The sequence below is a fragment of the Stenella coeruleoalba genome, assembly GCF_951394435.1.
Source record: "Stenella coeruleoalba genome assembly, chromosome: 1".
Taxonomy (NCBI): Eukaryota; Metazoa; Chordata; class Mammalia; order Artiodactyla; family Delphinidae; genus Stenella; species Stenella coeruleoalba.
In genome coordinates this window covers 141,916,054-141,932,378 of record NC_137169.1, presented here as the reverse complement: position 1 = coordinate 141,932,378, position 16,325 = coordinate 141,916,054, and the positions used below count along the sequence as shown (strand labels likewise).

The window sequence follows — 16,325 nt, the reverse complement described above, 5'->3', positions numbered from 1 at the left end:
GAGCGGGCCGGGGGAGGAAAAGGATTGCTTTTCCCTAGCAATATTCCCAAGCTACTCCGACAAAGAGAGTTGATTACTGGACACTAGGAGGGCAGTAAAAAGCCAAGGGAGTAAAATAACAGAGAAGGGATTTCTTTTCTGAAAGCAACTCCAAAATAAACCAAAGTATCAGCAACCCCAGACTGATGTTCATTAATGACTTGCTTTAAAGTGTATCATTTCCAAGAATATAATAATAAAACATTCATTCATTCATTCATTCATTTATTCATGGCTGCAGGGCTTGCGGGATCTCAGTTCCTTGACCAGGGATCGAACCTGGGCCCCCATAGGGAAAGCGCCAAGTCCTAACCACGGGGCCTCCAGGGAATTCCCTGAAACATGCATTTAGAAGATGTGATCTAATTTTTTTCCTATACTGTTTCTGTTTAACTGTAAAACTACAGTTTATAAAGTTTTAACGTTCAGACAATTAAAAGAGGGATAGCATGGCTCAGGACCTAACTGGAGATTCAGACCTGAAATGAGTCAAAAGGGCCACAATCCCAACCCTGCCCTTTTTCAAAACAAAAGAAAAAAATCACATATCATTTGAGAGTCTAGATTTAAAACATGGTAAAGCATTTGCTATTAGTATAAAAGATAGTTTTGTGAGGTTTTTTTTTTTTTTTTTTTTTTTTACATTGAAGTAACTATATTAAGGGTCCTGGCTGCCAACTTAGCCTTAAAAATAAAATGAATTTTTAGGGAACCACCTACTTGTCCTCCATTAATGACAACATCAGGATCAATGACATTCCCGAGAGACTTGGACATCTTTTCTCCCTTTTCTCCAAGGGTAAATCCATGAACAACCACTGTCCTAAGAAGACAAATTAGCTATTATAATAATGAACACAATGATGATGGTCTTTTTGAAGATGACTCACAGCTTAAAAAGAGTAACTTAGTTTGACATAAAAATCTTTTTTTCTTGACAAATTATGTATGAAAACTTTTCTTCAAAGTCTGATTCTCAGCTACTTGTTTATCCTGATAAATAGTAAGCTCTCTTATAGACAAAATTTTTATGTTTACATTCACTAAACAATTATCTCCTGAGCATCTATTATGTACTGATTTTGATCATTAAAACTAACCAGGAAAATGTCTTAAAAAAAATTATCTTCAAAAGGACAATTTGAGAGAAATATATATCTGCTGTTCTATCGACTTTTAAAAGCATGTTATACAAGAGACATAAAACATGCAAATTGTGCGATGGGTTTTCACTTTAAGATAGCAAAAATCTTAAGCTATTAAAGAATCTTTCTGATTAGAACCTCCATTCACATATTTGAATAAGGAAAAGCTATTCTCTGTAACTAAATAAGAATCCCTAATTTAATAAAATTCACTAAAGAAATATTTCCATCCATTAGCCACTTGTGGAAATTACAAATGTAAGGATATCTGACTGAGGCTGTCCTCAGTCAAGCTAGAATATCCTTCTCCACATCCATCGTGTGGGTTTCTCCACTACTCCAGTCAATGCCGGTTTTACCTCTTCTAGGAATTATGACCTGTATTGAAGTGACAAGGCTTCTTTGTACTGCTGTCTCCATTTTTGTCTCCTTTTTTTTTTTTTTTTTTTTTACTTCAAACCTATTTCTCTCCTGAGACTGCAGACTATAAGCTAATTAATTAAGGGCAGTGTTTTATCACATACATATTATTCAGTACAGTGCTTCACACACTGGCGAGTATTCAGTAGAAATACTCAACCGTGTGCTGACTTGTTTAGCTCAGGTGTAATACTTACTTAAAAGGTGATTTATTCCTTGCTGCCACACTTGTTAATAAGGAAGACTGAAACCAACCCCCAAGCTGGTCTTTTCCTTCCATGTACAAATCTGCTCTTTGGTCAGTACCTCAAAAACAAATATGAAAAAACAAATTTAAGTTAATTAAATAGGAAAATGGAAATGAATATTTATCAAGGTATTAAAATATTAAAAGTAATCATGTTACTTATTGCTTGTGTCATGCTATACCCAATGGCTAGGTTGCATTCACTTGGGCTGTTACCCTCACTGCCAATTTATTAATCAAGATGAAGAAAATAAACCTTGGAGTATGATCTCCTAAACCACAGATAACTAAAATATTATCTAAATTAGGGACTGATTCATATTAACTACCAATATCAATATTTCCAGTTAAATCTTTTATGAAAATAAACTATTTTTATTAATTCAACAATTATTTGCTAAGTATCCAATAACTTTATATGTTGTCATTTAATTCTCATAGTAACTCTAGAAAGTAGATATTATTATTATCCCCATTTTACTGATGAGGAAAGTGAGACACTAAGAGATTTTATAACTTGCCCAAGGTTATGCAGACAGTAAGCAGTAGACATGGAGTCTAAATGTAGACCATCTGGCCACGGAGCATATGCACTTAACCAAGATATTAAACAAATTAGGAAAAAATGTCTTATAAAGGGCAAGTTATTAACTTCTAATTTGACAACGACCCAGTCAAAAGATGGGCAAAGCATAAAAAAGCCCTATGAGCCAGGGGTTGAGGCACGAGGTTGGTGGCGGGGCAGGTGAGGAATGAGCAGGCAGAGTACAGAGGATTTTTAGGGCAGTGAAAATACTCCAAATGATACTATCATGATGGATACATGTCATTATACATTTGTCCAAACAGTAAACCCTAATGTAGACTATCTACTTTGGATGATGATGATGTGTCAAGGTAGGTCCATCCGTTGTAACAAATGTACCACTCTGGTGGGGGACCTTGATAACAGGGAAGACTGCCTGTGTGAGGGCAGAGGGTACAGGGAAATCTCCGCACCTTCCTCTTCATTTTGCTGTGAACCGGAAACTGCTCTTAAAAAATTAAGTCTTGTGAACCTGAAACTGCTCTTAAAAAATTAAGTCTTTAAGAAAAAACATGGCAAAAGAAAAAATAATGCCGTACAAATAATTTAGCCTCAAATTCGTTAGAACATATATGTACCCAAGCTTGAGAGCTACTTCAGCATTCAACAAATAACAGTTGATTCAAGAGTTAAAAATCCGAAATACGGGACCATTTGGCAAACATCATAAGTAATGATCATTTCAGTCAAAAATCATCGAGGACGCTTAAATACTAGGTGAAAATCTGGTGAGAAAACAGGATATTTCCACAGTCTTAAAGTATCTCTCTACAAGATACAGTTGACCCTTGAACAACACTGGTTTGAAATGTGAGTGCCCACTTACAGCCGGAATTTTTTAACTAAATACGTGCTATAGTGCTACATGACCTGCCGCTGGCTGAATCCATGGATGTGGAACCACGAATATGAAGGGCCAACTATGAAGTTAGACTTGGACTGCATGGAGGGTTGGTGCCCCTACCAACGTTGTTCAAGGGTCAACTGTACGTATAATAGCAATTACGATGGGGAGATGGGGGTGGGGGAGGAGTAACCCTGCAGGAGAAAATGGGCAGGCACCACCTTAACCAAGTGATCAAAGTTAAACATCACCAGCAAAAGACATCATGTGACTTCTGACATGATGCACTGAAAAGGACACAGTATCACTTCTGTGATATTTCTGCCGAAAATGCACAATCTAAATCCAATCATGAGAACACGTCAAAGAAACCCAAACTGAGGTACTATCTTCTACAAAATAAACCACCTGTACCTTCATGAATGTCAAGTTTATGAAAGACAAGGACAAAATGAGGAGACTAAAGAGATAACTAAATGTCACATGAGATCCTAGATTGGGTCTAGACCGCTTTTTATTTATTTTTTTCTTTTCCCATATAGGACATTACTGGGTGAAATTGGAGTAAGATCTATAGATAGGTAACAGTATGGAATCAGTGCTAATTTCCTGATTTTGATGTTCATATTGGTTATACAAGAGACTGTCCATGTTTTTAGGAAATACACACTGAAATATTTTGGGATAAAAGAGCATCAAGTCTGCAACTTACCTTTAAATTGTACAGAATAAAGCTTGTTTATATATCCATATAGAAAAAATATATATAAAGCAAATGTGGCCAGATGTTGACTATGGAAAATCTAGGTGAAGGTATGTACTTCTTTATACTATTCTGTGACTTTTCAGAATAAAAATGGTTTTCAAAAAAAGGAGCATGAGGTCTTTGGGGAAGATTACTTCCATATTTTAAACCTAAACTCAGAACTCTAAGAAACCCCCACAATCCCTTTTTATTTGTAAAATGATGGTGATTTGCTCTTATGTCCTAACATTGAAGATTCAGTGTTGTAATCCTTATGTGACAAAGAGTATCTGGGTGAAGGTGGGAGACAAAACTGAAATAATGTAATCAAACATTAAATTAGTTAAATTCAACTAACATTATCAAGCACCTAGCAGGCACTGTGCTATCTGCCCTCTTGGAGATGATAGCCAATAGGGTAGATTTTCTGTTAAACAAGAAATAACTATGTTGTTATCAGGATGAAAACACAGGTTAGCCTAGTCTATGTAGTTAGGAAAGCCTAGGATAATATAAAATGATAAATGCCTATGCAATGAGAACAAAAATTTTATCCTCAACATCTAGAATGTTACATCTATATCCTACTTTCCTTCTTCCTCTACCGATCTGTAACCATTTAAACTTTTACAATACCAGTACTTAAACCCCATCCCACACAAAATGTTAACTTCCTACTGGAGACCACATTTTGGATGTAGCAATAATTAATGAGAAGATTAATAACAGAATACTAGGGGAAATCCTTCTCTGAAATAAGTGGAAAATGAAATAGCAGGAAGTATTCCCAAGAAATTTTCATTTCTTCAGAAAATACCTACTTCTGGCCTAATGAAATGACAGTCCATAATCATGAAATCCAACTAACGTTCTGTCATCTTGGAGAAATCATTGCTTCCAAGCCTTGATTAACACACCTAAAAAAACAAAGGGTTTAAATAATCTCTAAAATCTTTGCCAGCTCTAAAATTTTTAGTTTTAAGAAAGCTGGCTGTTGCCTAAGGACTTACACTATGCCGAATAAAAGCAATTTGAAGACTGCACAGTGGCTAGATTCAGACTGCCTGGGTCCAAATCCTGGTTGTGGCGCTTACTACCCATGGGGCCTTAGCATAACCTTTCCATGCTTCCATTTCTTCCTCACTGAAATGAGGATAACACCAAAATCTACTTACAAGGTTGTTCTAGAGATTAAACACGTAATATAACATGCTTAGGACATAGTAAATACTCAGTAAATGTTAATTATTATTAAGATACATCATAAAGAGCACTTGATAGTTGCTGATGGTATATTTTTTCAAACAGTTTTATATGAAGGAATACTTGCAAAAATGTGATTAGGTATACTAAATTACTTTTAAAATACATGGTCTCTGATTCTGTCCTAGAAACACATGTTGTACCTAATAAAATCAGGCCATTAATAATAGCACAACAAAACAACTAATTCATATTAAGGGTAAAGTCTTGGTGTCTTTCTCATTTCTCATATATGCTGAATTACTGGAATTGGGTAAGGAGCAAAATATCATTCTGGAAAAGGAAGTGTAACCCTAGAAAATTTCTGCAAACAAGAGCCTGCCAAGATGGTGTATGAAACCAGAAGAAAAAGATGGAGGTGGGGAAGTTTTGGAGTAGCAAAGCACTGAGTAAGAAATGAAAAGATAAAGTTTATAGGAACTTTCAAAATGAAGATGAGAAGTTTAGTCTTGGATGGTAAGTAATACGAACCACAGTCAAACTCAAGTGCTGGTATACTGTAGAATCATTTAACAACCTCATGTAATTAATTACTGGGACTATTTTCTGTTCTAGTAAGTTTATTTTTAGTAATGCTTAATTTTTTTTCTAACAACAAAAAGCACATTCTCACTTTAAGAAACTTGTAAAACAGTAAAGTTCAAGAAAATAAAATCACATATATTCCCGATACCCGGAGATAATCACTTTATTTCAGCATATTTCCTTCCACTATTTTGTCTATGCATACCAATATTTACATGAGTAAATATCCTACATCGTTGTATTCTGCACTTTTAAAATTTAACACGCCCTTAAATAATACTTTCCCATGACCATTTAATGTTCAAAAAATGTTCAAAAACATGACTTAATGGAGGCATATCATTCTATCATATGAATGTATGCCATATCACTTTAGCCATTTTTCTACAGATGGACATTGGGTTGTTGGTCAATGTCAATTACTATTTGAAATAATACTGTAATGAATATCTTCACACATAATTTTTCATCCAGATCTGATTACTTCTATACTACAGAACAGATTCCTAAGTGGAATCACTCAGTCAAAAGACAGAAAACTACTTCAAAGCTTTTGACGCATAATGTGAAAACCCCTTCTGGTCTGTGCCAATTTACACTTCCACTAGCAGTGTACCAGAGGGAGAAACGGTACCGTTTTTTTTCTGCTTATTTTTTATCCTTTTTCCTTCCTGCATAGATTTTTTTGTAATTTTATTATTATTATCATTATTTTTTAATATTTTCTTGGCAGCATGTGGATCTTAGTTCCCCAACCAGGGATCAAATCTGTGCCCCTTGCATTGGAAGTGTGGAGTCTTAACCACTGGACCGCCGGGGAAGCCCCTGCATAGATCTTTCAGTGAAAGAAAAATTTAGAACCTTCTTATGGAGGCGTAGACCTATGTTTGGTGTCTTAAAATTCCAGGAAAAGTAGCGATTAACCATGTGGTAAAAAGTTAGTATTTCTTTACAATAACTTTTGCTCTTATGAAAATTGTAGGAATTCCCTGGTGGCCTAGTAGTTAGGATTCTAGGCTTTCACTCCTGTGACCCGGGTTCAGTCCCTAGTCAGGAAACTGAGATCCCACAAGTTGCATGCGCAGCCAAAAAAAAAGTAAAGATTCACGTTTAGAGGAAACAACTGTTCAATACCTCTAGGATTGTGATTTAGGTATGGTAAAAATTGAGAGAATAAACCAACTGCTAAAAAATTACTATCCAAGAGGAATTCGCAAAAAACTGAGTAATCTACAATTTCATTACTAAATTTGTATAATTTTGCTGAATTGATGAATTTTGAGCAAGATTATTATATTGAACTAAGAAGGCAGGTTGTAGAACCAGCACAAACATCTGGCAAAACTACTGTTTAATGTACATACATTTAAAAATAATTTAAACAAAAAATAATTGCTAAAAATAATCATTAATTTTTGAAATTAAGCTATTAGTACTGTATATGTCCTTAAAAGGGTAACTTTAAAAAAAACTTATTTGTAAATCTAAGTTTCTGTTTCAAAAAATGATCTCTTTTCTCTACTTCAAGTTATTTATCTGTTAAAAAGAATCAGAAATGATGTAGAATAAATATTTTAAAACACTACTTACTTCACCAGGTGAATGGATAAACTGTGGTATATCCAGACAATGAAGTATTGTTCAGCACTAAAAAGTAATGAGCTATCAAGCCAAGAAAAGACATGGAGGAACCTTGAATACATATTATTAAGTAAAAGAAGCCAAAGTGAAAAGGCTACATCCTGTATGACTCCAACTATACCACATTCTGGAAAGGGCGAAATTATGGAGACAGTAAAAAGATCAGTGGCTGCCAGGGGTTAGTAGGGAACAAGGGATGAAAAGGTGGAGCAGACGATTTGGGGGGCCATAAAACTATTCTGTGTGATACATGCCATTATACATTTGTCAAAACCCACAGAATGTACATCACCAACAGTGAACTCTAATGTAAACTATGGACCCTGGATGATAATGATTTGTCAACGTGGGGTCATCGAACGTAACAAATAGACCACCCTGGCGTGGGATGCTGATAATGGGAAGGCTGTGGGGAAGGGGTTCAAGGGGTATGGATTCTCTCTACTTTTCTATTTTTTAAAAATTTTAAACATTAATTCGTTTTATTTTTTAGAATTTTTATTGGAGTATAGTTGCTTTACAATATTGTGTTAGTTTATACTGTACAGCAAAGTGAATCAGCTGTACATATATCCCCTCTTTGGATTTCCTTCTCATTTAGGTCACCACAGAGCAATGAGTAGAGTTCCCTGTGCTATACAGTAGGTTCTCATTAGTTACCTATTTTATACATAGTATCAACAGTGTATATATGTCAATCCCAATCTCCCAATTGATCCCACCACCCCCTTTCTTTCCCCTTTGGTATCCATAAGTTGTCGTCTGTGTCTCTATTTCTGCTTTGTAAATAAGATCGTCTATACAAATTTTTTCAAAAAAATAAAGCTATTTTTTAAAAAGTTTAAATATTAATTAGTTTTAAATCAATGCAATAATTAATATCTTTGGTTAACATTTAAGGAATGTTTTAGAAATATGGATATGACTTATTACTTATATTTAATTCACTTTAAATGCCATTCCCTTTCAGAAAGTGTTCAAGTTTCAATTTCTTAAGTTTTACTGACTTTGAACTCACTCACAGTGAAACTCACAAAGAACTCACCAGGTACTTGACCTGGTGTGAAAACAGAAGCGAAATCTCTTTCACTGCCATAAAATCTGTCACCAAAAAGTAAAACTAGATATGTATGCTATGTAATCACCAAATTCAACTCATTAAACATTAGTAGATACTGATGAAGACTGGTATCTAAAATTAAGCTCAAAATCAAGCTGATTTTACTTTGCAATAATACACTCTCAAGGAAACATGCAGACATTGAATCATTTCATATTAGACTTGATACAAGCCATCTGAGAATGAAAAGTACAATAAGCCTTCCCAGGAAAGTAGATGACTGCTCATTTTGTTTTGTTTTTTAAAGGAAAATCACCTTTGCTTTATGGTTTTTTGAACTATGAATTCACCTAGTATCTGGACTCCTTCCCACCTCATTCTTTCTGCCTATCTTTTGAAATTTTTTATCATGAAAGAAGAAAAGGGAGGAAAACAGAATGAAATATAAACCAATTAATCTGTTACTGATCAATCTCATAAGATTTTTATTTTACTTATTCTTTACTTTTTTTTGAGGAAGAGGAATATAAGATCTCAGTGAAAAAGTAGAAACTATAGTCTAAAATTGGGTTTGTGGGAATTCCCTGGTGGGCCAGTGGTTAGGACTCAGCACTTCCACTGCCGGGGGCCCGGGTTCAATCCCTCGTCGGGGAACTAAGAACCCACGAGCCGCACAGCACGGCCAAAATGAAATAAAATAAAATAAAATAGGGTTTGTGTATTATCTGTGAAGATAGTTTACTTATGTTCTGGCATCCTCCTATGCATGCAACACACATGTTTAAATGGCAAAATGATTTTCCTTCTTTGAATTAATTAGCTATATATGACATGGAAGGAAAAAATGATTTACTGATTAGGTGCATTTTTACCACTAATTTCATTTGATAAACTATTTCTGTCACTGTCAAATATTTGGTTAAGAACAAACTTGAAATAGTACAACTAAACTCTATCTGTACCACCAACAGCAGCACAGATAGGTTTTAATGACAATTTTCACACAGTTTAACAGTCAATGGCTCCAGGTATAATTTGCATGTGCTGCACTTGGTAACATAAAACCACTTTAGAAATTAAAAAGCAACAATGCCAGTAGCAGCAATTCTCACGAAGGCTGAAGCAGCTAATGAGCTTTGAAATATACTTTGTAAGCACTATTTCACATACGGCATATTTATTCTATTTTGAAATTCAGGATGCTGCCCCAAATGTGGTAGGAGGTAACTCTTTTTCCTGTTTATAACATAACACTATTTAACCCACCTACCTACTTTCTGTAGTGTTATCTGCCGACATTTTCAATATAATTTAGGAAAACAAAGTACCTAAACTGGCAATATTTTCTCTTGAGTATGGTGGGAGAAACGTATGAAATAATAATTCTGAAAATTACTGCATACAGTATTATAAAAATTATATTAGATTATGAATTTTTATGTACAATTTAGCTATAATACAGAGTAAGCATGAATTTCTGTGTATTTTGCTTTTCAAATTTCCTATGCTGAAAGAAAGGCCCAATTAGAGCATTCCTAGCATTTACCTGCTAGGAATCACATTGCTGTTCTCTCAGTAATGAGGCCTACTACCAGAAATATACCCCAGGTAAAACTTGACCACGATCCCTCTTCATCCCTTTAACAATGGTCAGCTGAACAGGCAAGCTGTTTTCCCACATTCCTTTGCTCCAGAAAGCAAACAGGATCTCCTGGGTAAAAGCCAGCACTCAGCAGCAATGTGAGGACCTGTCTGGTGCAGCGTTGCTTCCCTGGCACCTCATTCCGGTCTTTAACCTCACAGTGGGGACAAGCTCTATTTCATTTCACTTCTAGCTTCTGACTTAGTATCCTTGAAGGTATCTTCTCACATCTAAACACGTCCTCTGTGTGCCTGCTACTACTCCCTTCTAATTCCTGCCCAATCTCGCCTCCCTTTTTATCCACGGAGTCAAAATCTTCCCCTAACTGTGAGGAAGTAGAAATTAGTCAGCTGTCTGCATAGACAGGGGTAAAGCTGTGAGAAGGTAACAGAGTACAGACGAATGAGAACCGGAAAGCAGGGTACCCGACTTCTAGCCTGACACTAAGCTATGTAACCATCACCTAATTGGACCCTAATCCAATCTCATCTCCTCTTCTGAAAAATGATTGGGTCAGGCTATTTCAGTGATTTCCAAACTTTGTTTTACAGAACTGAGGGCCTTGGGGTCAAGGAGAATGAGCTGACCGAGAGGAGGAAGAAAATTCCCATTTTTATTAATCTTATATATTGTGGTTCTATATAAAAATTTCAAATGGAAAAAAAAAAGTTTAGAAAGCATTGGATTAAATGATTTTTAATCATTTTTTTAAAATGATTAAAAGATCCAATAGCTCTTCCAGATCTAAAATTATATTATATTATAGCCGATGTACTTCCAAATAAAGCATAAAAAAAAAGAGTTCTTGATTATAGATTTCTTCTGATAGCATTTATTTTCAAAACTGCTTGATTGGTATTTAATCTACTATTTTAAATTACCTGGAAGAACATAAGACCATGAAGTTCCACTGTCAAACCAGATGTCCAAAATATCCTGACCTGGCACATACTCCAAAGCATCAGGACCACCAACCTAGTAAGATAATGTAAAAACATTTTAATTACACAGCCATCACAACATTTACAATTAATACCCAAAAAGGTCTTAAGAAAATGAAATACTTACAACCATTAAATTCACATTTTAAAATGAAATTTCAGACATTTTAAAGTATTTTGCAATTACGTACAACTGCTTCATTTGCATGTAAAAGTGATTGTGGCCACTTAACTATACATTTACTAATGGAAATATAAACTTTTTATTTCTTGATAATCTTCCAATTTGGATTCTTCAACATGTGATGCCATCAGTTAACTCGAATTCATGTCCTACGAAGTCCTGATATAGCAATGTTAGGCACTGTTCCCTCAAAGTCACAAGTGCCTCTCTCTGCTCGGCCAACCAAGCAGTTAAAATCAATCTTGGCCCTCAGTGAGACAGCAAATATCCCTCACACTCTACTGCTACACTATATACCCAGCTTCTCTAGCTAAATAAAAATGTCTACTCTCAAACTGCACCGGCTCCTCATTTATGATGAATAAACTCATGAACTTGACATGATAACATAACTACTTTTTAACTCCCAGGGAATCTCGTGTTGTCATTAAATCATGCAATACATAACAAAGGCTGTTAAATACGAACAGAAATTTACCTGAGATAAGACTTCTTTTGGAAGAAGTTGCTCCGGGGGAAGAGTCCACCAGATATCACTGCCATGTTCCTCCACTAGTTTAATAATATGCTCAATAGTTTGGCTATTTTAGGGGGAACAAAGTAGAATTGTTCACTTAATTATTGTGATTAATACCTAATATTTTAAATTTAAGAAACAGTAGTATTTTTTCCCTATCTGCAGGATATTTATCCCAATATGCAGGGTATTTTTTCCTATCTTTTCCCCCCAATTTAGTGGTATTATCTTCAGTTACTTGCTTACTTAGTTCCTGCTGTCATCTTAAATTCAATAAAATAAAATAAAATTGATCATATGGAGCCCTTAAAAGAAAAAGAAAAACAAAAACGACTTCTCCTGATATCCCTATTTCAGTTACTGATTTCCCTGTTTCTATCAATCTATTTTCTATCCAAGTACCTATATTCAAAACCTGCTAATTATCTACCTCCTCCAATTTCTGCTCAAACTAAGCCACCACATTCTGTCAGTTTCTACCTTGAAATATTACTCAAATTTGTTCTTTGAGTAAATAAAAGAATATTAGTCCAACCTCACTGCGTCAATACTAGATTGATGCAATGGTCTGACTTTTCCCCTATGCTCATTCCTCTACATGACACATGAAATTTAATTTATATGACACATCTTTGAAAGAGTTGCACTCCTAAAACTGCTTTTATCACACCAATCCCCTCTCAAAGATTTGCAGTGCCCCCTCACTGCTTATAGGACTGAGTCCAAATACATCTGCATAAGAGGCAATACTGTACCAGAGCACAGATTTTGAGATCTGATATTTGATAACAGATATCCAGGTTTGTATCTTGACTCGGCTACTTTTTATATATATGACCACACACAAGTACTAAAACTTCTCTAAGTCTTGGTTGTCCTCTCTGTTAAGAAGAATAGTGCAATTTTTGTTCAAAAATAATTTGAGTATCTCCAATGTTTTGGACGCTGTTCTAGGCACTGGAGATACAGCAGTTAACAAGGCAGATAAGATTCCCACTGTAGTGGAACTTGCATTTTAATGATCCTAGATACTCTCGTCAGAATGACTGCAAACTAAATGAGATGATCCAGTAAAATTTAACACATGCCTAACACACAACAGAAAGCCAATAAATGCATATCAAATGAGTACTGAAATTGATCATTATCTTTGGGAAGATAAAATACACAGTTATAAATTGTCTGAAAATTAAACTCAGGGAAAATCTTATTTAAGTTATTATCACAGCTTTATGGACATTACAACTTCCTCTAGTTGCTTTCCACTGAGTCACAGAATATATTGGTCAAGAACATGGACCCTGTGTGGAGAGAAGGGAACCCTCCTACATTGCTGATGGGAATGTAAACTGCTGTAGCTACTATGGAAAACAGTTTGAAGGTTCCTCAAAAAACTAAATGTAGAGTTGCTATATGATCCTGTAATCTACTAATGGGCACATATCCAGAGAAAACTATAATTCGAAAAGTGACAGATGAATGGATAAAGAAGATGTGGTACACATACACAATGGAATATTACTCAGCCATAAAAAAGAACAAAATAATGCCATTTGCAGCAACATGGATGGACCTAGAGATTATCATACTAAGTGAAGTAAGTCAAACAGAGAAAGGCTAACACCACGTGATACCACTTATATGTGGAACCTCAAATATGACACAAATGAATTTACCTATGAAACAGAAACACACTCACATAGAACAGACTTGTGGTTGCCAAAGGGGAAAGAGGGGATGGATTAGGATTCTGGGACTAGCAGATGCAAACTATTACATACAGAATGGATAACCAACAAGGTCCTACTGTATAGCACAGGGAACTATATTCAATACCCTGTGATAAACCATAATGGAAAAGAATATGAAAAAGAATTCAGTGTGATACACTGAATCACTCTGCTGTTCAGTAGAAATTAACACAACATTGTAAATCAACTATACTTCAATAAAATAAATTAAAAAAAAAAAAAAAAGAACATGGACTCCAGAGCCAGACAGCTTTCATTTAATTCCTGGCTCTGTAACTTACTAGCTATGTGACCCTAGGCAAAGCACTCAACGTTTCTGTACCTTGGTTTGCAAAATGCATATAATAACAGTATCATTAATAGAGCTATTATGGATATGAATTGAGCTTATATGTAAAATGCCTAGAACAGTGTCTGGCACATATTAATAGGTATTATATAAGCATTAGCTATTATTTAAACTGATTCTTTTGGGGTTTTTTTGGCCTTGCCACGCAGCATGTAGGATCTTAGTTCCCCGACCAGAGATCAAACCTGTGTGCCCTGCATTGGGAGCACAGAGTCTTAACCACTGGACTGCCAGCAAAGTCCCATAAACTGATTCTTTGAAGTCAGGAAACTTAAGACAGTTAATTTTGTTAACCAGTTACTAAAACACATATCCATATTAATATTTAGAGATTAAAGTATATATACTAAAGCGAACTTTCCAATTATCCTCTTTTCTACCACACTCCATTAATGCAAGTAACTAAAAATGTAGGTCTATGAGAGTCGATGGAAATGGAAGGAGGAGTGGATAGGAAAAAGTTCTAAGTTCTTAATCTGGATCTGCTTCTTATTAATCATGACTATGTATGGCAAATCACTGAACCTCTCTGGGTCTGATAATTCAGATAAAATGAAGTGTTTATGAAAAATTGTTGTGGGAAGCAAAAATCAAATGGGCATTTAAATTAAATGTGCTCTACAAATTGATATCCAAAATACCTAAGTTGATTACACTATGAAGGACAGAATGAAAAAGTATAATGCTACCACATCTATTCTGAAGAAATTATGAATAATAAGAATGTTTAAATGGGCACAAGTCCATATTTCTAATACAGTCACACATTTCAGATGGACTTTAACAATAAAGATAAACTTTTGTGACAAGAGACCATAAAAACTTTGCGCAATAACAACCTAGTTATATGACAATATTTAGTTACATATTACTATTTTAATAGTTTGCACAGAACATTTTATCAGTTAAGAAAATATGAATATACTGTAATAGAAAATCTGAATAAACCTAATGCTATTACTCTTAGAACTAAAAAAAAGACAGATACTAGCAAAGTACATTTACACACATATATCATACCAATTATGAAATTTTCATTAAAAAAAGATTCTAAATATGAGTGTCATTTTTATTTTGCCCTTCTTTTTTTTTTTTTTTGGCCGCTTCATGCAGCATGTGGGATCTTAGTTCCCTGACCAGGGACTAAACCCATGCCCCCTGCATTGGAAGCTCAGAGTCTTACCCACTGGACTGCCAGGGAAGTCCCCTCATTCTGCCTTTCTACCTTTACAATGTTATCATTAGATTGTAATTTTCGGTAAATAGTAAAATAAAAACAGTGAAGCACCTTTAAATGTGTTGGAAATAAACAGATTAAAAAAATACAAACATAAAGGAAAATCATTCAAATTTCATATCAATTTAGAAAATAAGGTAGAGACGTTAAGAATAATATTATTATTAATCAAAATAAAAGCATTGGGCTTCCCTGGTGGCGCAGTGGTTGAGAGTCCGCCTGCCGATGCAGGGGACACGGGTTCGTGCCCCGGTCCGGGAAGATCCCACATGCCGCGGAGCGGCTGGGCCTGTGAGCCATGGCCACTGAGGCTGCGCGTTCGGAGCCTGTGCTCCACAACAGGAGAGGCCACAACAGTGAGATGCCCGCGTACCACAAAAAAATAATAAATAAGTAAATAAAAGCATTTATGTGTATACCACAAATTATATACACACATTTATGTGTATAATTTTAAAAGGACTTTACAAGCACTCTCTAATTGGATTCATAAAAAAACATATTTATAGCTAAACTGACAGATAAACTGTTCTGTGCCTTGGGATTCCTTAAATCATGAGCCTAATAAGCAAGTAACACAACTAAAAGCCAGGCCTCGAAACTGTCTCTCCTAAATCATGGCTCGATTCTGCTTTTACTTCTCGATTCAGCCTTTCTAACTCATTTATGAAGACAAACACTGTATCTGTGAACTCACACTCCCCTTCTCTGGGGTTTGCTAAGCAAAGGCAAAAAGACTCTTATTACCCATGTGTAATGAAAGCGTGAACCAGAGACCAAGTCAGGGCAGCAGGGAGCCTCGGGAGATTAGTGTGCTGACAGAGCAGGCACCAAGTCCAAAGAGCAGAGGCTATCTGCAACTTTATTAGATACTGACAGGAATACATCATGGTTTTTTTCTGAGCTTCAGTTTCTATGAACATTCGGAAAAGCTGGGAGAAGAAAGGCTATGTGAAAAATTTTATTCTTAAAAAAGTCCTAACATTGTAGTCAGTAACCTTAACAACTGTAGATGATACTTACATATCCGTTTCACAACGCCTGATTCAACTCTAATGAAACTAAGTTCTTTTTTATATTGCTAAATAGCAGATAAATTCAATGAAGTTTCAGAATTATATTTTAAGTATTACTTAACTATATTCAAGTATCTTAGAGAGTCTGTAACTAAAAATACCCAACAGCAAAG

General features: G+C 35.2%; 1 protein-coding gene across 2 annotated transcripts in view; it reads right to left on the bottom strand.

The window, feature by feature from the left end:
• Positions 1-16,325, bottom strand: part of IARS2 (isoleucyl-tRNA synthetase 2, mitochondrial) — a 68,161-nt gene that overhangs the window by 7,839 nt on the left and 43,997 nt on the right. For both annotated transcript variants that reach the window (XM_079929481.1, XM_079929482.1), the window contains 4 exons: positions 11,761-11,863; positions 11,039-11,132; positions 1,802-1,910; positions 760-862 (listed from right to left, as the gene is read on the bottom strand). In XM_079929481.1, the coding sequence (XP_079785607.1) occupies positions 760-862; positions 1,802-1,910; positions 11,039-11,132; positions 11,761-11,863 (409 nt within the window). The remainder of the gene's footprint in view (positions 1-759; positions 863-1,801; positions 1,911-11,038; positions 11,133-11,760; positions 11,864-16,325) is intronic.